The sequence below is a fragment of the Phyllostomus hastatus genome, unplaced genomic scaffold (genome assembly GCF_019186645.2).
Source record: "Phyllostomus hastatus isolate PE091 unplaced genomic scaffold, TTU_PhHast_1.1 phas_scaffold_55, whole genome shotgun sequence".
NCBI classification, from domain to species: Eukaryota; Metazoa; Chordata; class Mammalia; order Chiroptera; family Phyllostomidae; genus Phyllostomus; species Phyllostomus hastatus.
Window position 1 is genome coordinate 14,786,442 of NW_025334035.1, and position 27,946 is coordinate 14,814,387.

Genomic DNA, 27,946 nt, shown 5'->3' on the forward strand with positions numbered 1-27,946 from the left:
GATAAAGTGTGTTTTCTCCCTTATTGTCTGCTGTGAGCAAAGTTTCAATTTTATTGAAACTTACCATGACATTTAATTTTGTTGTAAATGCTGTCATGAAAAATCAGAAGATTACTTATGTTTGTTTTCCAAGTTAAAAATCTGATAACTCAATATATTGGGTTGGCCAAAAACTCCATTTGTTTTTTTTCTCCCTTAAGATGGCTCTAGTAGCGCTTAGTTGTCTTCAACTTTATCGAAAACGATTTTGTTAAGACTGTATTCTGATAGCTGTCATATCAGCGTGCATTTAAAAAAGAACTTACGAAAACTGGTGAATTTTTGGTATAGCCAATTTTAGTACTGAAGATGGAAGGAAATATGCAACATTTCCAGCATATTATGCTTTATTATTTCAAGAAAATGCAACTGAAACACAAAGAGATTTGTGCAGTGTAGGGAGAAGGTGCTGTGACTGATCAAGTGTGTCAAAAGTGGTTTGTGAAGTTTCATGCTGGAGATTTCTCATTGGATGATGTTCCACAGTCGGGTCGACCAGGTGAAGTTGACAGTGATCAAATTGAGACATTAACTGAGAACAGTGAACATTATACCATGTGGAAGATAGCTAACATATTCAAAATACCCAAATCAATGAAGTTACTGCTGAAAATGAAAAAATGTGTCTTTTATTTAATGGAAAAAAATATGGACTTTTTGGACAACCCAATATATCTGGATCTGTCAGTAAACAAAATTAATTTTAAAATTCTAAACATGCACTTTTTCAGTCTGCTGACTGGGCAGCAAGGTAAAAACTAAGAAGCTTGTTCCTCTTCATAAGAAACACTTTTACCTAACAAGAACACGTCTGCAGTGACCTTGAGTTAATGCGAGTAAAAGAAAATAAAAATTGTAAAACACTAAATATAGTTTAGGAAGGGTTTCTGGCCTTGCCGTATTTGTATGTAACAGCTATTGAAATATGTTTTATAGCAACTGTGCCCTCAATCTCACGGCTTATCTAAATTGATAATGCAGTAAATGAGTGTAAATTCAGACAGAAGGTCACAGATGTGTTTTCATCACCTGAAGAGAAAACCACAAGCCTCAGCAAGAGGGGCCGATGTACTCTAATACAGGTTATTTGCCACAAAAGGTGCAGGACCTTTACCTTTTGCTGTCTGTTAACTTACACTGGGGGTGGGATGGAATAGTAGCTGTGATGCGACATCCTACAATGCAAAGCTAGGTGGACAGAATATCCAGTCACCTTGCAAAATAATGTGACAAACTAGTAGAAGTCACTGGGCACCAACAGTAGCTGTTTGCAGGTTGGCCTATGTTTTCTCATGTTCCATATTGAACGTGTAAAAGTAAACAGTGCTGGGACCCTGGGTGGCCCTAAGTTTATTAGGGCTTTACTCTGACCAACCACTACTAAGCAGTCTCAAGGCCAGGAGACAACTACCTGCAAGGAAAGCACTTAATTTTTCTGTAGAAGTGCTGGCACATTTCTTACCTTCTCAAGCAGTCTGTCAATGTTGTGGTTCCTGACGCGTGGCTGTCCCCGTTCACCACACTGCCCTCACTGCCTGGGCTCAGGGGCCAGAATGGAGTGGAAGAGCCGGGCAGATCTAAACTGATGTCCCAGAAGGGGTCTATTGTGGTAGAGACCCCACTAGAAGCAAAAGAAGACAGAGACATGCATGAGAACTGATAGTCAACCACAGCCTCAGGGGCACCACTTCAAGGGCTGTATCTCAGCACTCGGGTCACAGACAGCTCTGCCCTTTTCCCAAATGGCATCTCAGGCCAAAAAAATGTGTGCTCACACCCAGTGCACCTTGGGCCTCCAGGCCCCAGGGAGGGACACCATGCAAACCACACAGGCCAAGGCTGCTTCTGAGGCAGTGGTCTCTACACCTAGAAGACTGGCACAATCATTTCAGGACTTTTTCTGGGCCCCACGTCTGGTGGCTCTGAATGAATGGCTCCATGTCAGCAGCATTAGAGACCTGAGAACTGCAAAGCCCTGGCCATGACTCAGACCTCCAAGCATGTGTCACACAGAGAGCAGGCACCAACTGCTCAGTACCCCAAGGTGAACAGCAGCATTTAAAGTCTTATCTACCAAAGCCAATTCCTTTCTGGAGATTTATTTTAAAATATACCAACAGGAAACTCACAGACTAGGAAATTTACTATGGAAATTAAACAATATAAATGTGACACAATCTCTTGCTGGTGAACTTCAATGGTATGGGACCAAAGAAGCAGCTACTTAAAGCCATGAGTGTAAAGTGCTTAGTGTGGTGGCCCATGAGAACAGATAGAAAATTGCACTTGTAACACTTGCAGGCAAAGCCGACTCTTCCACTGTCTGGTCTGTCCTGTACAAACTGCAAGTGGTAATCCACTATAGGTTTTAAATTTTAGTGGATCATGACCAGGGTCTTAAAAAAAGTTGAAGGGAAATAAAAACGTGGGAATGCACTGGGTGAATGAAAGGGTTCTAACCTCCCTACCAATGCACTCGACCCTGGGAAATGAAGGCTTTGAGCTCTAACCAAGGAACTGAAACCTGTAGAGAATTTAGGGACACTGCGTGAGAGAAAGTGGAAAAGGAGAGTGTGAAATACTTCAAACTAACACACTTTGGAGCCTTGATCAAGCATCTGCCCTGTGTGGCCCAGTCTTTGAAGGGGGCTCTTTTTTTGACTCCTAGTTTCAGGGGCCTGAAGGAAAGCAGAGATGAGGACAGTAACAGGTGGCCACACCTGAAGCCTTGCAGCCCCAGGGAGGACATTGCCCTAATGTTCTTCACACTCAGGGCGACCTGCTCATTTCTCATGCCCTTTCTGGTGGGGTTATTTCATCCCAACACATGTCAATGTCTATCTAAATAAAACTTCCTGCTTCTCACCCGGCTGTGCAGCAATCAGCTGCTCCACCATCAGCCCCATGTCACCAAGAAAGCATTACTGGGGTGGCACTGACTATATATTACAGTCCAGGAATCTAAAAATTTGAAAACTTCTCAGAACACAACAGTCTACAGATTAAAAAGGTACCATGTCAGTAAGCAGCATCAGTGAAGTCAGTTTCCCTGAAAGCACCTGGGCTCCCCCATTATGATCTGGTCAGCAGGGCCTAAAAGGTACTTGGCCTTCCAGAATACTCCATGTCCAGTGGAAAGCCTCCACTTACTGGCAGACTTGGCAGGTGACATCCGACTGCAGTCCCCCTGTGAAGATTTGGTCTATGATGCAGTTGCAGTGGTTGGGGTTGTTGGCCTTCTTCCCATTGTCATCACCTGGGGAAAGACCAGACCTCTGTGATTCACATCTGTGCCCCGCTCCTGCCCTCCCACCCAAAGTCAACAAGTTTCCAAGAGCCAGAGACCCAGGAGACCAGGCCATTCAAGCACAGAAGCACCATGAAGTCAGAAGTGCCAACACTCTCCGAAGGGCCACAGAAAATACTTCATATTCAAGACAGACATGGTGGGGAAAGGGGGATGACCAAGCCGGTCTGTTTTATTTTCAATTTTGTCTTTCCCACTCCCTAGGAAAATATCCTTAGCTTCTTTCTTGGCACCAAAATGCACCTGACGCCCAGAGGACTGGGGCCCAGGCACGTTAGGGCGCAGAGCTTACAGCCCGCTGCACAGTCTGCGAGGGCCGATGGCTATGTTTCTCTAGTCCCAGGAAGGTTGGAAAACAAACTAAAGATTATTTTCTCCTCTTGTAAAAACAAGCTATAAAGAACCTATTTAGGATATTTCCACTGTTTTTCTTATTGGGGGAAAAATACCATGAGAATGCAAATCAAACGGTCTCAAGCGAACTTGTCTTGGTTTGCAGGAGTGTGCCCACATGCCCTCCCCCTGCAATGGCATGAGGTACCAGCCCACACCTTTGCAGTGCCGATGCAGGACGTCCAGAGCTGCGATGAGGAACTCATGGGCATCCTGCTGCTCGTACCCTGCCAGGTGCCGTGCGTGAGTCCACACCAGGTGCAGGAGCTTGTACGGGATGTGGGGTGATCGGTGCCCAGAGTAAAACTGCTCAGAGAGAGAGAAGGGAAACAAAATCCCTGGTCAGGCATATATGCTACACTCTGAACACAAAGCACACATGCACAAAAATACTTCACAGCTGCCTAAAATTTGGACTCATGAGACTTTGAGTCTGCATATCCATTTTCTCCCTTCCTACCATCTAGTTTTCTACGATAAGCTTAGATGATGAATTATGATGTGTTTGTTAAGAAAAACAGATGATACACTAAAAGGTGAATTCTGCTGTTTTCAAATGTACCTTAACAAACCCAAGCCTATCTGTATTTATCACCTATCAGTGCCCAGGGAAAATGGCTGAAATCCAAGAGAGGAAGTGACACACAATTGCACCTGCCTTTCTCCTGTTTGGGTCCAATGATTCTATTCAGTTTGCTCACTGCTGTGACCCCAGCAGCTACTGGCATGCTGTGAACATGAAGACACTGGGTCAGGCTAGACCAGATGTGAGCAAACTTTTTCTGAAATAGGCCAGACAGCAAGTGACTCTGGCCTGCAGCTCTCAAAGGTCACTGATACAGATGGCACGTGCCTGCAGTTTCTGTGCCTGATACCTGAAGGACATCTGGGATGTCCCAGCAGCCTGTGCAACAGGCAACAGCCCCACTTTGTGGGTGGGGTTGCTGGACTGCCTCAGCTCTGAGAGGTTTTTCTGTGGCCACCGAGTAGAGTGCAGAGGGCCCAACTTGAGGGTGCTTGAGCCATCATGATCAGGGACAGACATGGAGAGGACAGACATGAGTGTGACCTACAATCCAACCAGGGAAGCAGACCCTGATGCTTGAGACACAGGGTCACAGACAGGTCTGGGGAAGCACACCCACAAGGTGTAGCACTAGAAGAGACCCACGGTCCCAAGAAACAGAATGGGGAGCAGCGCACGCATGTCCCCACACCTCCTGGGAGTCCAATGGCAGACTGCAGGGGAGGCCGGTCTCCCACAGCATCACAGCCCAACACCAACCACTGGCTGTGCCACTCTCTGAGGTTCTTCCTCCTCCTCTCAGTCAGCTCCGTGCCTCGAAAAATGATGTCAAGAGTCTCCTACCTCATGTTGCCTCTTTGGAAAAATTTGAATCTTCTATAATAAAAGCATACAGTGAAAACTTACTCATTATGTCAGGTTTTAGAAATTTGCCTTCCTTTATTATATATCGCAGTCAACTTATTCTATTTTTTAAAAAGGAAAAGAAAAAATGTAGTGACAGAAACATGACACAGCCCAAGTTTGGTGGTGCTCACCTCCTGGAAAAGGGATGACATCTCACAGACCAGGCAGGAGCTGGGGCTCTGCATCTCACAGCGGTGCCGGTCGGAGAGGAAGAAGTCTCGCAACAGCGGGGTGTGCGTGAGGGCCTGGACAATGCAATTCATGAAGCACGTGTTCCCCAGGTTGATGAGCCCTCGCAGACCTGGGAGGGCAGAAGGCAGAGGGGTGACTGGGGCCCGACCCACAGGCACGGCTGGACCCCGACGGGATCGCAGCAGTGCCGGACAGTGACGTGTCTGTGTGTTTTCGCATACTGATTCAAGAGGAAAAGAGCAGAAAGAAATGTCAATGTGTTTGACATTTTTATGCCACTTTTAAATGAACGAGACTGAACCTCTTTCATCACCATCACTTCCCTGGCCTCATGCCCCACCCTCCCCCTGCCATTCAGCCATTATATGTAATGTTCTGATTAAATTACCCAAAGAATTCTTTAACCACAGGCAACAGGACAGGTCAGAATGGGGCCCTTCTAATAACAAAACTAGCTTTTAAAAATGTTTATAAAATGTATTCCTTCAAGTCTCAGGAAACCCAGAGGACACACTCACACACTCATTTCACCCCCTGGAGACAACTGCACGCAACTCCACCTGGCGAGAGGCCCTAAGCCTTGTACACAGGTGGGCTCTGTAGGGCAAGGACCCTCCCTCTCCACCTGGCACCACCCCCCAAGCCGTAACAGGTCCCCACAGAGCGCAGATGCTCAAGAAGTGGGCAGTGAGCACAAGGATGAAGCAGAGTTACTCTGGGACTTAAAGTACTATGTTATGAAACCCACATTTTTACATCTACAAACTTGAAACACTAAGAAGCAAGCCTGACGTGGAGAGAAAACAGGCCACCACTCCAAGCACCGTCACCCACCTACCTATGGTGCAGTTGGAAGTGATCTTTCGCCTTTTCGGGTTATGCTTTAGCAGTTCAAGCTCACGTTTGCTTGGTTCCCACGTTGAAAACTTCTCTCCAACACCTAAACAGATGAAAACCAGGTCCAGGTGTTGTTAGCTACATTTGCATCCTGTGTCACAGATGGTGGTAGCAATGCACTACTACTCACAGGGCTGTCTTTCAGAGGTGCACCCATAGCATAAAGTGCTTCTAAAACCCTATGATGATGCAGCAGGCTGAGCAGAGACTGTGCTACAGCCACACTGTTCCCTTCAAGAAGCAAGGCAACACCTGCAACTATTGCTGCCCTGACCATGATGCTGTGGTGGCTGCTTCCCAAAGTCTCAATCGTGAAGACAGAGAGACTGCGGCCTCGGCACCCTTAGAAGGAATCTCTGGTGAATAAGCAACACTGACAGACAGAAAATGTATTTTTTCAAATATATTTTGAAAAGTACATCTTGTTGAATAGATGTGCCCATAAAAAATGGAAATGAAACACAATAATGCTATAAATGCTAGTAAGTGTCACATTTCACCCTACTAAACACACAATTCACGCCAAGGCACTTGTTCCATGCTACTGAAAATGTCTATAATTCAATAAGCTTTATCAGAGTACCATCTGCTCACAGGTGGAACTGCAGAAAGATATTAGAAGAATTCTGCTTTACTTCAGCACCTGCATCTCTCAGCCCTGTGCTTTAGGTGTTCTGCCCAAAGGAACAGGACACTCAGACTCAGTGGCAATGTTACTACATTTAAAAAAAATCCTTACTCAACAACATGCTTATTGACTTTAGAAAGATGGGAAGGGGACAGAGAAACAACAACTGGTTTCCTCCTGTACGTACCCCCACCTAGGGATCGAACCCACAACTTTTCAGTTTATGGGACAACCCTACAACTGAGCCACCCAGCCAGGGCAATGTTCCTAAATTTTTGAGGGGGAAAGAACAGGGGTTAAACTCCTTGTTCTCCAGAAAAGATTTGTTAAACAGCAGTAACTCTGATCACAACTGTTTTAATTCCTTCTCTCTCTCAAAAAAATGGGGCTGTTTCTAAAGCAGAAGCAGAGGCTGGGTTGTAAGTCTCTTTGTAAACACTAAGGGCTCTGCTGGTTGAGAGATGCCCCCAGTTAAGTAGGGGAGCTGCACCCTCCACTGTCCTAACAGCACGGGCATATGTGGGAGATGGAAACTAAAAGAGGGGGCACATCAGGGTTGCCGAAAAGAAATGAATGAACAATAAAGAGAATGGATGCAGAATGTCTGTGCATCCCGATGAAGACAGCGTTCATGTGGATGGAAGGCAGGAAAGGAGGAGCCTGTGGGGGCACTAGGGCCACAAGGCACTGCACAGGAGAGCCGAGTCCCACATGAGGGGGCTGTCTGCACAGGTCATTACACTCTCCATCTGGCAATTTTAAGTCTCTGTTAACACAGATCGAACATGACCCAAATGGTTAAGAGCTTGAAAAGAGATTCTATAATAATGTCATCAGAAAACAGCCTGCCCTCCTGGAAGGAACCAGGTACACACACACTTTAATATTGCTGAAGAAATGCTGCTTTCTGGAACACTGGAGAACTAAGAGCAAACTACTCATCAGGGGCCACCTGGGGACATGGCCTTACTAGTGTGATACCTATGAACAGACCCTTAGATGGGAGAACATCAATGTTGGGGCATGTTTTTTCTCCACCCCAGTGGAGACCCTCACAGCAGCCATAGGCCCTTGCAGGGGCCCTTGCAAGACCTGGGGCAAAGGACAGCTCTGGGAAGCTGCAGGAAGTGATGGGCGTTTGCACCTGCACGGCCAGTCCTCCCACCTGCCTGTCCTGGATCCTAGGCTGGCTCCACAGGAGGAAGCACATGGGGGGGGTGGGGGGGGGGTGGGTGTGTGTGTGTGTGTGTGTGTGTGTGTGTGTGCGCGCGCGCACATGCACATGGGGGTATCTTTCCACTAAATAGCAAATATCCAGCTGTCTCCTACCATCCCCCTACACCAACTGTCTCCCTACACTAATTGTCTCCCTAGATGAGTCTTTCGGTGAGTCTGCCCTCAAAAGACATGAGGGAATCGGGACTAAGGAACAAATGAGGCAGGTGGCAGGTGAATATAGGCAAGCCCACACCTTGCATTTTCCCAGCTCTCTGTCGTTCCTCTTTGGCAATGATTTCCATGTCTTTGTCATAGATGTAGTCCTGGCATAAAAAGCAGTAGATGCCTCCATACATCAGTTCTATGGCTGAAAAGACAAAGGAAGAAAGAGACAAAACATAATTAAAAATGAAAAGGTAATGCTTAAGAACACAAATCAGATACACAAGTTTTTTAGACAAGACTCTTTATAGCATTTCCCTGCTCTCACATCGCAGAACCCTGTTAGCACAAAAGGGTTCGCTCCCACTCGTCTGCCCCATGCACATGAGGTCTTTTCTCTGGAAGCTCCCACCAAAGGCCAAGGCATCAGGGTGAGAACAAGGTGCCATATTTGTATTTTATAAAGGACCTAAGAGTCAAGTAGCTGGAGACCCTCTGCCTTTTCTCTGAAAGAGCAATATTTAAAACAAGTTTCCCCTTGTTTTAAATGAGAAATCTTGGCCTGATATAGAGGAACCACATTTTACTACACTGAGAATTTCTGGTACCATTACAAAAAGAATGCAATAATTATTTGCTTACTCTTAATTTTTTCAACCCTCACCTGAGGACATTTTTTTATTGCTGAGAGAGAGAGAGAGAGAGAGAAAGAGAGAGAGAGAGAGAAAGAGGGAGAGAGAGAGAAGCACTGATATGAGAGAAACATCGATTGGTTGTCCCATGTATGTGCCCCAACCAGGAATTGAATCTGCAATCTTTTGGTGTATGAGCCAATGCTCCAACCAACTGCACCACCCAGACAGAGCTATTCTTACTTTAAAATAGCAGAAATTATCCTTTCACCAGATAATCCGACTTCTTGACCCTGAGCTGCCTATTACCCACCTGTGAGTGGGTCCTGCATCCTTTCTCAACATCTATACGACATGGTGACACCTGACTCCTAATTCCATCATTATAAAGATATAGGAGATAAAGTCCTTTGAGCAATGGAAGAAAGGTATTATTTCAATTCAACTAAAAAGAATTGTTTGTCCTGGAGACACCAGGCACCTCGGGTGTGCAGCACAGAGGAGACAGCGCACACCTCTGGAGTGACTGGTACTGACCTCACTCCACCACTCAGCAGCCATATGCCTCCAATAAATGCCTCCATTCCCGCATGTCGGTTCTGGTGGTAACAGTAACAGTACTGACACGTCCCAGTTTTCTACGATAGTTAAATTAGTACATGTAAGCACAGCACACATGCTGGTAAACAGTAATATCTTAATAAACACCAGCTTTCCCCTATCTCGTGTCTTCAGGTAGCATAACACAGGTCAGTACTATCGTGGTGGATCTGTAAAGTCCTCTAAAACAGATCTTTGAAAACATGAAATAGCAAGTTAAGAATCTCATGCTTGCTTACCCTTTACCCCTCCCAAGAAACTGAGAAACCCCTACAAACTCTGCCACAGCTGTTCCCAAGAGCTCAGCCAGCTGCCCTTTGGCACCACACGTTCTCACACAAATGAAAATTTTCAGAGAAACAAAGGTATTCAGTGAATGCCATTTTAAAATATGCTGAATGTACAGCCAACAGCAAAACCACCAGCCTGGGAAGGTGCATGTTCAAGTCCCTCCAAGAGTCCCTTTTGTAGCACTTTCCCACGGCATCACTTCATCACTGTACAAAACCGGTGACATCAACGGGGATCAACAGTGGGAAAGGACAGTGCTTCCGACAAATAGTGTTGGGACAACGCATCATCTGCATGCAAAAGATGGAAGCTGGACCCTTACCTGACTCTATGTAACAAAAACTAACTCAAAATGCATCAATGACCTAAATATAAGAGCTAAAGTATAAAACTCTAAGAACAAAACAGGAATAACTTTTCATGACCTCCGGTCTAGCAATGGGCTGCCTGCTATATTTAATATCAAAAGCACAAGCACAAAAAAGAAAAAAAAAAGATAAAATAGACTTCATCAAAATGTATAAGTTTGTGCATCTGAAGACATTAAGAAAGTGAAAGGGGAACCTATAGGGTAGTATAAAATATCTGCAAACCATCTACCTGCTAAGGGCTCACAACCCAGCAGAATATGCCATTTCACTCTCAGGTACATAAACAAAAGAAACATACATCCACGTAGAAAGTTTCACACGAATGCTTATAACGGCATTATTTATGAGAACCAAAAAGTAGAAAACAATCCAACTATCAATGGATGAGCAAACAAAATGTGGTACATCTCCAAAGAGCCATGCAAAGGGACCTCCTTTGGCCACACAGGGAACAACACACTGACACACGCTATAGCAGGGATGGACCTCGAAAACAAAAGGTCACATAGTGTATGATCCCTTTTAAATACAATGTTCAGGGTATTTTTATAGAGACAAAAAGCAGATTAATGGTTGTCAGGGGCTGGGGGAGGGAAGAGCCTGGGGATGAAGTTTTAAAAGTAGAGATAATGGTTATACATCATAAATAGCTAAAATGTTTAACTGTATGTTTGCACATCTCACTTCAATATAAAATTTAAAAACTGAAAGCAACACATACATTCAATATAGTTAACTTGGAAAATTATTTCAGTCATAGTATCTATTCCAAGGACAAAGCCCTGACCACATGAAGCCCAGGAGCTGATGTACAGCAGTCGAGCCCCCTGGAGAAGGGAGGAATGAGCTGGAGAAGGGCCCTGCGGTGTAGGGGCTTTGTGCTGGCTTTGTTTTTGTGCAGTAGCTTCTTTGGCAAGTTCCAAGCCACCAGTGGACACAGGCACCCTGGGTGGGCAGGTCTTTCTCCCTCTGGTCACAAGGTGCCCTTGGGAATGGAAGGAAAACATCATCAGCTCAGAGGTGAGCTGATGTCCTGCACCACCCACTGCATTCTTCTAAGATGCACAGAACGAGCTAAAGGCATTACTTCCACACTGTATGTGGCTCCCACAGGCAGAATCCAAGTACCCCTGTAGCTCAACATAAGACAAAAACTGTATGAAACTAAAAAGTCTGAAATCAAACAGCTCCAAGTTATCTCACTCTCCCCCTCAGCTCCCAGGACTCCAACACTCAGGTCAGGCTGTCTACCAGTACAGATGAAGTGGGTTGACAGCTGTTGCATGGAAAATACAATCATTAAACAGTAATACAAGAATACACTCTGTGTTTTGTGCACTCAAAACTGTATACCTCTTGTTGCCCCACTCCATATATGAGCAAATCTGACTGACTACACCAACGTAGAATGCTTTTTTTGTGTGGATGCATTTTTATCTCATTATGGCAATTTTACAGGGCAGGATGGACAAAGGAAGACTGCCTCATGAGACTGCCACCAAATCATTCTTATCCCTGCCTAACCTTCCACAACCACCCCATTGCTACTTACATTGTTCGCAGATGCACCACCCCCAACATTCAGGCAAGATGCACCTCAGCCCTCCTCACCACCTGGACACAAAACTAATTCCTGCTTTGTTAGCACTTACACAAAGTCTTCAATATCATGGACTCAAAAAAGAGCAAGATCTTTCTTTCATTTCATAACTTGTTTCTTACATCAAACTTCATAAAAACTTTTTTCTAGCAAAAGTAGAGGCAGAGTCATCAATCAGGTTGATGAAATGAATTAATATCATAAATTACTGAAGTGAACTTTTAAATTTTATTTTTCAATTACAATCTACCTTCAATATTTTCTTTTTGTTTCAGGTGTACAGCATAGCAATTATACAATCATATTTTTCAGTATTCCCCAATTTTTTTTAAGATTTCATTTCATTTTAGAGAGAGGGGAAGGAAGGGAGAAAGAGGGAGAGAAACATCAATGTGTGGTTACCTCTCATGCTCCCCTTTACTGGGGACCTCACCAGCAACTCAGGCATGTGCCCTGACTGGGAATCCAATCAGTGGCCATTTGGTTAGCAGGCCCGTACACAATTCACTGAGCCACACCAGCCAGGGGCCCACTGATATTTCAAGAACTCACCTGACACCATACATGGTAACTATAATACTGTTGACTACATTCCCTATGTTGTACTATAGATCTCCATGACTATTCTGTAATTACCAATTTGTATTTCTTAATCCCTTTACCATTTTTGCCTAGCCCCTTGACCCTCCTCCTCTCTGGCAAATATCAATCTGTTCTGTGTCTGTAAGTCTGTTTTGTTTATTTTGTTCTTTATATTCCACATATACGTGAAATCACACAGTATTTGTCTTTCTCTGACTGATTTCACTTTAGCATAATTCCCTCTAAGTCCATCCATGCTGTCACAATAGGTAAGATTTCATTCTTTTTTAACCACTAAGTAGTATTCTACTGTTTAACTGTACCACAGCTTCACTATCCACTCATCTACAGATGGGTATTTGGGTTGCTTCCAAATCTTGGCAATTGAAAACAATGCTGCAGTGAACATAGGGTGCATGTATTCTTTCAAATTAGTGTTTTGGGATTGTTTGATAAAAACCCAGGAGTGGAATTGCCAGGTCATAAGGCAGACTCATTTTTTTTGAGGTAACTCCACATTGTTTTCCACAGTGGCTGTACAAGTCTGCATTCCAACCAACAGAGCACAAGGGTTCCCCTCCCCCCACATCCTCACCAGCACTCGTTTGATTTACTGATGCTAGCCATTCTGACAGGTATGAAGTGATATCTCATTGTGGTTTTAATTTGCTTCTTTCTGGTGATTACTGATGTCTGAGCATCTTTTCATGTCTATTGGCCACGTGTATGTTGTTTTTGGAGAAGTGTCTATTCAGGTCCTCTGCCTACTTTTAATAGTTTTTTTTTTGCTTTGTTTTGTTTTGTTTTGGTGTTGAGTTGTCTCAGTTCTTTATAAATTTTCAATACTAACCCCTTATTGGATGCATCATTGGCAAATACCTTCTTTTATCCAGTAAGGATGTCTTTAGGGCTTTTTTTTTTAAGATTTTACTTATTTTTTTTTTTTTCTAGAGAGAGGGGAAGGGAGGAAGAAGTAAAGGGAGAAAAACATCAATGTGTGGTTGTCTCTCATGTGCCCCTTGGTGATCTGGCCTGCAACCCAGGCATGTGCCCGACTGGCAATCGAACCAGCGACCCTTTGATTTGCAGGCCGCACTCAATCCACTGAGCCACGCCAGCCAGAACTGCCTTGAGGTTCTGTTGTTGGCTTCCTTTGCTGTGCCAAAATTTTTCTTTGATGTAGTCCCCTTTTTTTCTTTTTGCCCAAAGAGATATATCAGAAAATATATTGCTAAATGTCAGATTTTTACTGCCTACGGTTTCTTCAAGTATTACATTTAAGTCTTCAGTCCATTGTGAGTTTATGCTTGTGTATGGTGTAAGGTGTGGGGGGGGTTGCCAACAGGGCCCCCCTGGCCACCATGGATGAGAGTAAGTCTACCAAGACATGATCTGCTTGGGGAGGAAAGGTGGCCGATCTCTCACAGGAGAAGAGCCAAGAGCCTTTTCCTCAATGGCTTTTATTAGGTTCGTTTACACAGGAATTCAGGTGAAGCTCCTTACTCATTGCCCGGAAGTATGGGTCAAACAATAGATAACAAGGAACTCTGAGGGCCTATTTTGAGTCAGTCAAACAGCTGTAAAACTTTAAGGAACAAACTTACTTCTTCCCTGGACCCTTATCATTCAACTGAGAGCATTCTAAACAAAGCAGGTTTCATAGGATTTTACATATTCTTTCTTAGGCCTGATCACCTGGGGAACCTGCCCTTTCCAGCACAGGACTGCACCACCCTCTGTCATTGTTTCAGGCTTAGGTGGAGCAAGGGAAGTAAGGCAACCAAGATATAAGGAGATTTTCTCACAAACAATAAGGACTTAGGCTTTGTCAAAGCCGAGGGGCAAGGGTCCATCACCCCCTTTTGCTGTAGCCCCCAAAGTCCTTTCTTGGGGGCCTCCCACATGACCTTAGGTTGTTCCCTCTATGGCGAATCTTACCTGTCATTGGCTAACCGGCCAAGCATTGGGGGCCAGTCTGGGTGAAGTAAAAGGAGCAGAAGCGGTGCTCCTGCCAGGGAGATAAGCTTTTGTCTCCTTGATGGCTTATGGTCCAAGGTTGTTCCCTCAGCCTTAGCCTTGGTGGGGGTTACAGCTTCTGATACCAGGCAGGGCCGTTCCCAACAATAAGGTAGTTTAGTTTTATTTTTTTGCATATATCTAATTTTTCCTAACACCATTATTGAGGAAACTATCTTTACCACATTGTATGTTCTTACATCCTTTGTCGTAGATTAATTGACCATATAGATGTGGGGTTTACTCTGGGTTCTCTATTCTTTTTCCACTGCAATTGTAGCTATTGCAAACAGCATGATATTGAGGTGCCAGCTTCCATGTGTTCGTAGTAAAACATCTGGTTCATGAACACACCTACAATAGGTATTTGTTTTGACTTAAATCATCTTGCTTCTTAAAAACACATTAGGAAAAAAACAGACATACTGCTTCTGTCAATCTCGGCTTTATCTTTTGCTATGTGCTCTGCTTATAGGGAGCTCTAAAAGACATGGATTAATGCACTAATTTTACAAACTTGGGGAATACCATTTTCAATAGTGCTACATGAAGTATTTTCTTTCTTTCTTTTCTTTAATCCTCATCTCGAAGACATTTTTTTCCCCACTGCTTTTAGAGAGAGAGGAAGGGAGAGAGAAACATCCATGGGAGACTAAAGTATCAACTGGCTGCCTCCCATATGTGCCCAAATCCAGACCAAGGATAGAGGCTGGAGGATCCAACCCACACCCTAGGCCTGCACCCTGGCTGGGAATAGAACCTACAACCTTTCACTCACAGGATGATGCTCCACCCAACTGAGCCACACCTCCCAGGGCTATGAGAGGTATTTTTGGAATAGGTTCTCTGGCTTGTACCTTTTGAAAGTGAATTTCTTCCAGATATCATAACAATCTCACAATCACTTAAGAGAAAACACAATTAATCTGAAGGTAGAAAACATTTAATGACCTGCTGAGAAAACAAAGCTAAAAGCAGAAGAACTGTGCTTTATGTTGATTCCCAGAATGTATGAGTTAAATTTTCAGGTATATGAAAGGTAAATTTATCTTGATGCCACACAAAGTGTTGTTAGGATTTTCATGAGCTTGTATTATTCAGAATAAAAAAAGTCATTACTGAAAGCAAAAAAGCCATCTATGTACATCCAACTTTATGTCAGTATCAGTAACCTAATACTGCATTCAAGATCTTTCTTTGTAAATTTTTGCCTAATCTAATTCCTGACCATGTCAGAGGAAAAGATGAGGGCCTAATATTCCATGAAAGAAAAAGCACTTGTCAAAGAAAGCCGAGTATAAGAAGTAAGCCACCATAATTTATCATTTAAGGTTACATAAAATATTAACATCTACTTAAATGCTGTAAGACAAGCTGGGTAAAATAACCCATTTGAGTTCAGTTTACCTTTCATTTCCCCTGTGGCGTTTCACAAGGAGGACACAAATTGTTTTAGATGGAAGAAGTGGACTTTTGGAAGAGTGGAACTGCAAATCCAAATCTAAAGAGCAGAACATCAGGGGCGATGGCTACTCCTAATGTCCAGTGGGACCATTCAAAGGGTGCCTTACCTAGGTTGTGCCGTTTCGACTTGGCATGTTCATGAATATGTTTCTTTGCAAAACAGCCAAAGAAGACACAGTGGAGGCAAGAGTGAAGCCTCTTCAGGTGGACACCACAAACATGACAGATGCACGACTTGGCCTGAAATTCAGAGAAAAGAATTAAAAACCAGCACATGGTATGACAGTTCTCAGAGAGAAATACTGAAGTACAGTGATCCATCTGCAAAGGGCACAGCTATGGGAAGGAAAGAAAGCAGGGGACTTCCTCTCCAAGTCTTATTGTGCTGAAAGAGCATTCTGTTAATCCTTTCAGTTATCTCCAAAGGTCCTTAGTTCACTCAGCTCAACACTAGCTCCATGTAAGAAAACAGCCCACAACCTCAGTTACTGACACCCATGAGCTCCTTGGATGGGCACCACCTGCAGCTGTAGGGAGTAGCCTGCGTTCTGTTCCCCCACCCCAGCTCCCACATCCCCATTCCAGGCTAGTAACACACAACCTCTTTGCCTGGAACCTGGATATCACTTTAAATTTAATCCAGGTTCCCCAGCCACAGCAAATTTAGAAGCAATAACTACAGAAACAGACAGGGACATGAATCAGAGAATATACAGGAACAAAAAAAAAAAAAAAAGAAAGAAAAGAAACAGTTTTTGCCCATAACTAGACCACAGGAACCTAAAATCTTAATCACAGCAGTGACGAACTTGGTGGGGGACAATTCTAACATGCCCACAACATGCAGGCATGTCAGTGTCTGAGCAGTGTGACAACCACATTTATTTTCATTGTAAATTCCAAGACAATCAGACTGAATGTCCAGCCTCTGCGATGACACCACCCACAGTATGTAAGTCCCTTCAGTTTTTTCAGGGGGGAGAGGGAGACGAACTAAGTTATAAGATAGGGTATGCAGAAGGGAAGGGTAAAATCCAAAGTGCCTCTGAAAACAGCCACTGTCAACACAAACAGTCTATGCCACCTGCTGTGCAGGGGACTGTCCCCTCACCTCTGGGCTAGGGAGATGCAGGCCTGTCCACTTCCTGAAAATCCATTGAGGTGTGTGCTTTCTTTAACAGGGTGGATAAGAAGCCTTAACACAAAATAATAGCACACAGAGGTGGTATAACTGGGTATACTGAGAGAGACAATGAAATACTATGAAACTTAAGAACAATCACACCTAATTAAGGGGAATTGGAGGAAATCATATTAAGTTTATTTGGAAGAGACAGAATTTGAGCTGAGAGCTCAAAATTCTATCTAATCCTATGGCATGTTTGTTATAAAGGGTATGATCTTAATTCACATTTAAAGAGAATTAATGCAAAGCAGAAAGTCCTGCTATCCCTAAGAGTAAGGAGGGAAAAAGTATTCATTAAGCACCTAACTTCTCCCTCTGGCTGACTGTTATATGTTTGCAGACCTGGGACTCTCAACCATAGGTGACTAGCACCAATCAGTAAAAACAGGGTTTCCTGAGATGATGGATTACACAGCCAAGAGACTGCTTCTCTAATATTAATCAAGTAGCCAACCAACAGGCAATAAGCACTAAACATAAAGAACAGGAGCCTTTCTCTGATATATTCATGAAAATCTCAACATTGTCTCTTGTATTATTAGTTTTCTCTGTATCAGCACTACCCAAAAGAACATTCTAGGATATTGGAAATGTTCTGTATCTGCACTTTAATGTAGAGTAGCCATTAACCTCACGTGGTTATCGAGTTCTTAAAATGTGGCTAGTGCCACCATGAAATTGGATTTTCACTTCTGTGTCATTTTAATTAAAAGTTAAATAGCACTTTTGGCTAGTGACTATTGTACTGGACAACATAATTCTAGATCCTAAAATAAGCAACTACTAAATTACAGAAAGAGTTCTTTTCATAATATATGTCTTCTGAGTTCATTTACCATAGGAGCTAAAGCACAAAAACTAGAATTAACCTTGGATAACACAAATAATACAGTATTCACATTTGTAGGTTTGAAAACAAAACTCAAGATGTTTGTACAGGCAGGTGATTAGTACTACCAAGTACTAATGAAAACAGGTACTGATGTGAATGACTTACTTATAATCAAAGCCAACTGTCGACTTCTTGTTTACTTCTTTAAGTCTTGCACTCAGCTGTGGCCATGGTTAGTGCAGCAGACACTGTGACTCACTCAGTATCAGTTACAAAACATGTAACAGGGTTCAACTCCTGCTTCTGCCACTTCCTGGCCATGCAACATTGAGCAAGTTATGTAATTTCCCTTTGCCTTAGTTTCCTCACTTTTAAAATATGTATGCTTCTATTTCATACAGCTGTTATGAGAATTATAAGTAAATTGATGCTTTTAAAGTGCTCAGAATATTGCCTGTACATATTATCATTTGTAGTGGGCTGTGCACCACTGTGTAGTGGGTTCTAGCGGTTTGGAGAAGTATGAGTAGGGGAGGCGTAGGGGATTTTTTTGGGCAGCAAAACTGTTCTGTGTAGTAGATGTTGTGATAGATGCATGACACTATGCATCTGTCAAAACCCACTCAACTCTACAGCATAAAAGCAAACCTTAATAAGCCAATTTTAAATAACTAGTTAAGCAGTCAGAGGGTGCCAGGACAGAACACAGGCTATGAACACAGAACCTAACTGCATTATAAATGTATGACATAACCTCCCTGAAAAGGGTGTAGAGAAAGTTTTGGGGTTTTTATTTAGAAGTTTTGTCAATGTTTTTGTGACCAAATGACACAGGAACTCAACTCTCGTTTATATCAATCAGCCTATGGTAAAATTGGTTTCAATAAATGTTGTTTCACTTCAAGTTGCAGTTCCCAAGGACCTCCTGATGTTAAGAACATATTGCATAGACATGTGCATACACAGTTAGCATGCACACAGCTGTCTCCCAGCTATGTCTCTGAAGACCAAGAAGCCACAAAACCCCAATATATTTTTTAAAGATTTTATTTATTTATTTTTTAGAGAGGGAAAGGGGGGAGAGAGAGAGAGAGAGAGAGAGAGAAACATCAATGTGCAGTTGCTAGGGGTCATGGCCTGCAACCCAGGCATGTACCCTGACTGGGAATCGAACCTGCGACACTTTGGTTCGCAGCCCGTGCTCAATCCACTGAGCTACGCCAGCCAGGGCTCAAAACCCCAATATTAACAAGCCCGTGCTCAGAGAGTATTTTCTAATTCCATCTCCAATAAAAAGAACCAGTGCTCCTTGGAGCAGATTCTAGGGTCTAAGCAGAAAATATACCAGAGGAGCCTTGAACATCTTGCAATCCAGAAAATAAAAGTGCTCGAAAATAAAACACAAATGTTGAGGGTGTCAAAGGGACACAGAAGCCACCTGGAAGAGCTCCCAGTAGCTAAACCCAGAACAATCTGAGCAACAAAATAAGTAACATAGTATTAGATTATAATCTATAGTATAAAATATCCACAAGTCCATACAGATATAAATGACTGAATACGTGCATGGATGAGAAAGGGTGAATCTTCAATAGAAAAATCACAAGTAATTGATGTAGAGACCCTCTGCCCTCAAGGAGGTAGTGCAGGACCACTGACTCCCTAAGTGCCCATGCACAGTCCCTGCCCCCAAACTCAGCCCGGAGAGATGCTGGGAAAACTCATTTCCCTTCAGTGTGGCCACCTGGCAGCCATGTGGTCAAGCTTAGCATTAACGATGCTGAGTGTTGTCCACTACATCATCTCGACAGACCTGAGAGGGCCACTTTACCTCTGCAGCCTTACTTCTCACCCCATAACCATGAGAAAAACATCAGAAAAACCCAAATCAAAGGCCATTCTGCAAGATTGCTGACCAATATTACTCAAAACTGTTGAAGTCATCAAAATAAGGATGGTCTGAGAAACTGTCACCATCTGAGAAGCCTGAGACACAGTGACTAACTACAATGCAGGATCCTTCACGGGGTGCTAGGGGGAAAAGGATTAGGAGAAAACTAGTATGATGTGAATACAGTGTAAAGTTTAGTTCATGATAATAATCTTATCAAGCTCAGCCATTATTTGTGACAAGTGTACCACAATAAAGATGTCAATCACAGGAAATGGTGTGTGAGAGAGATATGGGAAGTCTGTTATTTTTATAACTTTTCTGTAAATTTAAAACAATCATTAATTTGCATACAACTAAATGCACACACAAATGAAACCGGTAATGTGCCCTGGCTGGTGTGGCTCAGTGGACTGAGTGCCAACTTGCAAACCAAAGGGTTGATGGTTCAATTCCCAGTCAAGGCACAGGCCTGGGTTTCGGGCCAGGTGCCAGTAGGGGGTGCATGAGAAGCAATCACACATTGATGTTCTTCTCCCTCCCTCTAAAAATAAATAAATAAAACCTTAAAAACAAAACAAACCAGGAAAGCTGAGTAAGATGGGTAGACTGTACTGAAGATGGACTGCACCGATGTCCACATCCTGGTTGTAATACTGTACCACAAGTTTGCAAAATGTTACCAATGGGGGCCACTGAGTTAAGGGTACATGGGATCTCTATTATCTTTTACAATAGCATGTTAATCTATAAATATCCCAAATTAAAATCGTCATTAAACAAACAAACAAAAACCTTTTCTAGACCTGGCCTGGTATCTCAGTTGCTTAGAGTGCTGTCCTGATACACCAAGGTTGTGGGTTTGATCTCTGGTCAGGGAATGTATAAAAATTAACCACTAATTACATAAGTAAGCTGATAAGTAGAACAATAAATTGATGTTTCTCTCTCAATCTTCCTCTTCCTCTCCCTAAAATCAATTAAAAAATTAATCAGAAAAATAAATTTAAAAAATAAAAAAAAAATACCTTTTTTCTATTTGAGATCTTTTATTGGGAATGGCTTATACCCCGCTTAGTGTGAACGGTGTAATATTTTATTGTAATGATAAGAAAGATCCAGTCAATCAATCAAGCAAAATGTTCATTCTTCAAAGCAATAAAGTTTGAAAAGAAAAAAGTTAACTTAAAAAAGGGACATATTCAAAAAATAAACTGAACTTAAAAAAATTATAAAAAGGAGGAGGAGGAGGGAAAGCCAGGAGAAGCTCTCTGTGTCTTTCGATGCAGCAGCAAAGTACACAGCTGGCTGTCAAGAGAGTCAGTCAGTTGTTTGTGGAGCTGATAACACAAGTATATTTCATGGCTCTTAATCCAATGTCTACCAGATCCTGGATGTCAGCTTCCAGGTATTCTGTTATTCCCCAACAATGATGTGTACTCAAAAGATCAACACAGAGATTCATTCATATTTCAGGACAGTCACCTAAGACTCCAGAACTGAAATAGCATTGATAAAAAGAGATGATCAGTACAGAACCCTAAAGTAAACAATTTTCTAAATCACTGACTTGAGATAAATAACACAAGACCATTTTTCAACTGAAATGCTCTCCCTTCCCCCAGTACAACCCAAGCCCTGACAGCACCCCTCTAAAACACTATCATAGCCCCTCCCTTCTTAAGCACGAGTCCACAAACCTATAGTCATACTGTCACTCCGTAAAGGTGCAAAATGGGAGCTAGAGCATTATTTGTACTCCATGACACCAGACTACCTTAAATTGTCATGTTTTACATTTAATTTTTTATTTGTCTCCTTTATCTACCTCCCCTGCTCCCCACTGTTTCCTATTACAATAAATCATTCCTAAAGTTCAGTTTAAAAATACATCTCAATTTCAACATCAAATAGAAAAATCACATTTCAATCCATCAGCAAACCAAGACAGTTAATTGCCGAAAACTATTCCTTCTCTACATGGATTTTTAGGATTTAGTTTTACAAATTCTTAAATTCTCCAAGTCGAAAGCTTCTATACATGTATGAAAGGGAAAATACACAATGCTGTTACCATTCAGTGGTAACCATTTACAACAGAGCAGCTGCTCTGTTGTAAAGAGTGAGATCTACACGCAGAGGCAACAAGTGACAAAAGGAAACAATGTACGCATAATGTATACCTACATGACAAAAACACGAAGATGTATCTTTCCTTTATATGTACACAAATATTTACAATTTTTAAAAAGCCTGGAAGACCCAGATAGCAAACAGATTTTAATAGTAGTTACCTACTATTAGGGGCCAGGGAAGGCTCACTTTCTGGAAGTCTTTAAGGTATTTTATTTTTACGTACTGAGAACATACTCATATTATCATTTCTGTTTAACTATTTCTTTTAAAAACAAACATGAATTCATAACTTTTAATCTTCCTTGTAAAACTTACCAACATCTGAGCATCTATCTATCCTGTGCATTGGAATTTTCATTGAACATCCACCAATAGTTTGAATTTTAAGGCAGATATTACCTTGCCATGTGACACCTACTGTTTAAATGGTCTTTTAACAATGATTTCAATTCCTTAAGAAAAAAAAATCCAGGGGTAAGAGCTAATTCTGAACTGATGACAGAATGGGAAGTTCAGAAAAAAAGACTCACCCCACTTTCTTCCAAAGGGTGCCCACATCATAATTCTGTAAACAGTTGTGTTAAACTACAAACACAGAAACAGGAAAAAACAAAAACAAAGCAAAACATGCCAGAGTAAGGTATGACTTCTGGATCTTAGAGCCTTCCGCCTCTCACCTACCATTTCGCAGACTGACATCCCTTCCTTCTAGCTCTGTTCCCAGACAAAACATTTCCCTAAGGATCTCTACCCAAAGAGTCACTTTCAGCGCAAAACCCTAGGCCTCAGAAGCCTTCAGAAGTAGTTTCCCAACCTCTGAATCACTGCCCAAATTAAACCAGACTCAATTATGGTCCAAAATTACTAACAGTAGGTTTGACAACTCTTTTTCACCTCTGGTAAAGCATACTGGAAAAAATATGTATTATAGCCACAAAAGGGGCTCATTTTGAGTGCAAGTTCCTATAAAATTTAGTCACAGTTTAGTCACAGAACAATTCCAAGAAAAAAAATGATTTAAAAAAAAAATAATACCTGTACCCCAAATGTCTATATGTTCAAAATATAATGCAGACTATGTTAAGTCTTACTAGGGAACAGAACTGAAAATCCCATTTCTTATTGTTAGTTTCCATCTTGACACACAAACCCTTAAGTGGCAAGGCACTTGTTTCATTTAACACAAGCCAGAAACGCAAATTTGGGACAGGCGCAGGCAACAGCTGGGAGTCCTCCTTACATTCAGTGGTACACGTCAAGCCTGAAGTGGGCAGAAAGTTACCAAATCTGACCGTGTTCTTTTCACTCTCCACCTATCAAAAGAAGAATCAAAGTTTGGATACAAAGACTCTAACCCACCTGTACTTAGATGAGAAAAGTTGTAACTCCTGCTCACTCAGGGATTCACTTCTGTAGTTATATTGTAGTTGAGTTCAGTCTCACAAGGAACCTTTAGTTATTTACAAAGATCATAACATAAATTGGCATTTTTATAGGAAACAAAATATACAAACTGTCCAACTGTAACAGTTAATCAGGGTTAAACTATTTCTCAAACCAGCTCTTTCTAAATGGGCCACTAGAGAGTGCTAGAAACTCAGTTACATAGGACCCAAACTAATGCAGAAAATAATCCCTGTAAAATCTAGAGAACAGACAGATGAAGGACATTCTAGTTCATGGCTGGTACAATACCAAAAGGTACTGCAATACTGACAGACCAGAACTTTGAGAGAAATATTTATCACCACTTCGTGTCTGTCTGCTATAGCTTAAGTTGTTTCTTCAACAGCTTTCCCACTAAGCAACTAACATTAAAACAACAAACTAATCCAAGCCACATATAGCAAAAGATTCCTTTCTTTAGGAAATGAGGCAAAGTTAGGGATAGATTAAGCCTGACTCTCAACTTTGTTAAAAATTATGGGGGAGGGGAAAAAGAGGGGGAGAGAAGGGAAAGAAGGTGTGGAGAAAGGAAAAGAGCAGGAGATCACCTACTTAATCTAGTGTGGACATGAATCTTACATTACAGAAGTGTTGACCCGACAGCGCAGTGCAGTGACAAGATCATCATCAGACAGCAAGCGTTTCAACCAGGTGATTTTTTTTAAGGGCACACAATTCCATCAACAATGATTTCACTCCCACCCCAATGTACGTCTGTTTCATCTGATTTCAGTTCATCCTAACAGGTAATGCTTCCCAACACCATTACTGATAAAAAGAAATTTAAGCTTAACATTCAAATCAGCGGTGTTAGTTTTCCCATTAAACAAAACAAAAACATGCCACGCAAGGTGGAAGTCTCGAACTCCCAACCTCAGACTGTAAAATTGCAGAACCGCCCTTCATTATAAGAACCAAGTTTTACACAGATTAAAGAATGCCGTTATTTTCTGATTTCCAAATTATTAATAAGCTAATCACTTGGATGGAATGTATATCTGAAAAATAATATGAGCCTAAATATTTCTGCAGTGTCTAATGTAGGTGATTAATTTCTTGCTAAAGCATCTGATGGAAGAACGCATGCCAGGTTCTACCTTCACATCAGACTAACCTTCTTTTAACCCTGCGGAGGCCGAGATAAAAAAAAAATTACAGCGTAGGTCGCTTTATTTGTATCTGTCAGATAAGCCGCGACCTCCACCGCTACCAGTGCCTCTCGTATATACGTGGTTGTGCTGATACCGACATGGTTTTCTTAGACGTGGTTCTAAAAGGCAACATGTCTCGCTAACCCGGCTACCACATCCAACCACGCCCAAACATGAATAGTTAAAAAAAAAAAGCTATCTGCCTATATTTGTTCCTGCAGACGCTGGACTCGGTGTGGTGTTTAGCCAAATACAGCAGTAACTGCACCCTAGTAACAAACCCAGTCTTGACACAAGGTTGCGCTCCCTTGGTCCAGGTAATCCTTAATGGGTACTCGGGTACACAATGCGTACTCAAGATGGTGGCAGGGGACTGACCTCACTGCAGACCACCACACAGGCCCCGGAGAATCTCTGTTGCCCTCCTAATTTTTTGTTTCATTTTTTTCTCAGTACACACATCCTCGACCCCGACCACGACCCCGACCCCTCCCACGCCTGGAGGATTCCGCCGAGTGGCCCCGCTCCGAAACGTCGGAGAGAGTGGCCTCCTCCGCACTAGGCTTCCGACGCAAACCTGAAAGAGAATACGCCCCTTCACAGAACTGCACTCGTCCGCCCCAAAACTAAACACTCTGCCGAGACCCTGCCCCATCCCAACCCTCACTCCCGGAGGCGCGCAGCAGAGACCAGCGTAGGGAAGAGACCGCGGGGGAGGAAGAGGAAATGGGGTGGGGGAGGGGAACGAGACAGAAAGGTAAAAGAGCACTCTTATGCCCCACCCCATAGGGGCGCACAGCCACGAGGGTCCGCGGGAGGCTAACAAGCCCTCCCTGCCCTTTCCCTCTCGCCCCCAATCGGGACCAGAAACAACTCCACCCACGCTGAGCCGCCGGGTGGCTCGGCTCTGGCTCCCAGCCCCGCCCGCAGTTTCCGGGGATGGTGGGGGGTGCGGCTCACCTTGCGCTTGCGGGCCTCCGCAGTACCGCACCACACGAAGCACTGGTAGATGGCCCGCAAGTTCTGCTTCCAGTTATCCACTTTGAAGCTACTCAAGTGCGTACAGCCGGGCGGCGTGACCACCAGCTCCGCGTCCATGGCCTCGCTCTCCGGCTCCGGCCGAGACATCACGGGGGGCAAGGCCCGACCACGAGCGGGGGGCGGCGAAGGGGAAGAGGACGACGCCAGTGTGGCGCTGGGACTGCCAGGCGGCGCGCCCCGGGTGTCAGAGGGAATGGCGCTGGGACAAAGCGGGGCAGCCGCGAGGTGGGGGAAGCCGACGAAGATTGTGCTGTGCAGGCGCCGGGACACAGGCGGCTGCCAGCCAGATGCCGTCCGCCAGGCGATGGCCGGGTTTGCGGGGAGCAGAGGTGCGCAGGGAAAGGCGCGTAGGCCTCGGGCGCAGGCTACGTAATCGCCCCGCCAGCTGCAGGCATCCAGAGCGCAGACTCCAGCCACCCCCAGGCCCCTCCCGCTGCTCTGGGACTGCCCCACAGCCCGGGCGGTGAGGGCTAGATGGTAAGGAGGGACCGCCCTCGCGCTTACGCCATTGGTCACCCAACAGCCCACAGCCCCTGCGCTGCTGGCGAGAGCTATCACTACAGCCCCTTCAGTTCGTAGCCGCCTCCCTGGCTGCGGGCCGCTGGCGGATAGACGTTCCAGTCTCCCACCGAAAACTGGGGAGGTGGGGCTTCGGGGAGGACGGGGTGTCGCGGGCTGCACTGAACCAGTTTGCCCCGGTCCGAGCTATGCCGCAAAGAGGCGGAGCGACAAGCTGGGCTGGCGAATCCCAGCAGTCTCGCCCGGCCGCAGACTCTTACTTCGCCTTCTCAGCGAAGGCCGCACTTCCGCAGTTCACGGTTGGTTCCGTTGACAGCATAAGTCATCCTTCTGGGACCCTCTGCACGGTTGTCAATCTTCGAAGCTTTCCCAGACACTACAGTGCCATCACCGTGAACTGGAACTGCTACTACCTGCTTGGAGCTGCTTCAAGGTGCAGCTTGGGGTCCCTCCCCACCAGGAACACGCAGTCTGATTCAGCGCTATCCAAATAAGCAGGATGCAAACTGCATATCTAATTTAAATTTTCTAATAGCGACATTTTGAAACATGAATAACAAGTGAAATTAAGTAGCAAACTTTAATCCAATATGGCCAATATTATTTCAGCATGTAAATTCAGCAGAATTGTTAATTATTTTACAGGTTTTGTGTCTGGTATTTTACACTTAAAGCACATCCAGTTCGTAGTAGCTATATTTCAAGTGTTAGGAGCTATCATATTGGACAGCACAAGTCTATTCAGTACATATGTGACCAAACCAGGGCGGATTGTGAAAAGATCTTTAAAGACAAATGCGAACAGTATCTTAGGGAGCCAAGGCCCAAAAGATCTGGGAAAACTTGGAGGCCGTGTCGTGCTTCTTACCTATATTGACTGCAGTGTTAACCTGCTTTGCTGCATTCTTGGACAAGTTGAGAAAACTGAAATTTATGTGCAGGCCAGTCCAAACCTATCGCAAATTAAAGAAAGAAAGAAGAAAACAGAGAGAGAGAGGGAGAGAGAGAGAGGGACTAATGGCATTGCAATGAAAGATGTAGAGTTTAATGGAGTGGGGACTGGAATAAATCTTTTCGTGGTTAGAACAAATTGCCAAGCACACTTTTGCCTGGGCTTTGGTCCCTGCTACTTACAATGTATTCCACCCCCCTACTCCATAGCTTATGCTGCATAACCTCCTTCAGGGACTATCAGATACTGCTTTGGAAGTGAGGCCTTCCCCTGCCACACTACTGAAAACTATAACCACCACACCCAAATTCTCCATCCCCTTACCCTGCTTTTTTTTTCTCAAGAGAATTTATTTATTTGTTCAGTTCCCTAATATCTATAATAAATAACATGTGTCATTTAACAATGGAAGAATTCCTGTGTGCTCTACTTCTTATAAATAATTTAAAATGATCTGTAATCCAAGCCCTGGCTGGCGTAGCTCAGTGGATTGAGCATGGGCTGCAAACCAAAGTGTCGCAGGTTCGATTCCCAGTCAGGTCACATGCCTGAGTTGCAGGCCACGGCCCCCAGCAACCGCACATTGATGTTTCTCTCTCTCTCTCTCTTTCTCCCTCCCTTCCCTCTCTAAAAGTAAATGAATAAAATCTTTAAAAAATAAAATAAAAAAAGATCTGTAATACTAATAGCCATACACATAGGTAAATTAAAACAGAATGTATCCTTTAGAAGCAATTTCCAAAAGAGGCATCGACAGAGCTGTTTAGTACAACATTTGAGCTGGGGGTAGGGGAGGGTGGTGTTGAAAACATCTGAAATGTCCCTTAATGGAAGAATGGTTGAATAAACTATGGAATAGACATTCTAGGGAATTCTATGTAGGTTTTTTTTTTAAATAAAAATGTCTGCTTTTTGAGCTAGCTCCTTTCCCCATTAGAAAACAACTGTATTGCTAAAAAGCAATCCAT

At 43.5% G+C, this 27,946-nt stretch overlaps 1 protein-coding gene across 1 annotated transcript in view; it reads right to left on the reverse strand.

The window, feature by feature from the left end:
- The window catches only part of USP22 (ubiquitin specific peptidase 22), a 40,332-nt gene extending 14,221 nt beyond the window's left edge, over positions 1–26,111 (reverse strand). The window contains exons 1-8 of the mRNA XM_045824041.1: positions 25,427–26,111; positions 15,932–16,064; positions 8,360–8,473; positions 6,202–6,303; positions 5,303–5,472; positions 3,898–4,045; positions 3,190–3,295; positions 1,502–1,660 (exon numbers count right to left, since the gene is read on the reverse strand). Of these exons, the coding sequence (XP_045679997.1) occupies positions 1,502–1,660; positions 3,190–3,295; positions 3,898–4,045; positions 5,303–5,472; positions 6,202–6,303; positions 8,360–8,473; positions 15,932–16,064; positions 25,427–25,594 (1,100 nt within the window). The 5' untranslated portion in view covers positions 25,595–26,111. The remainder of the gene's footprint in view (positions 1–1,501; positions 1,661–3,189; positions 3,296–3,897; positions 4,046–5,302; positions 5,473–6,201; positions 6,304–8,359; positions 8,474–15,931; positions 16,065–25,426) is intronic.
- Positions 26,112–27,946: the final 1,835 nt, after the last annotated feature.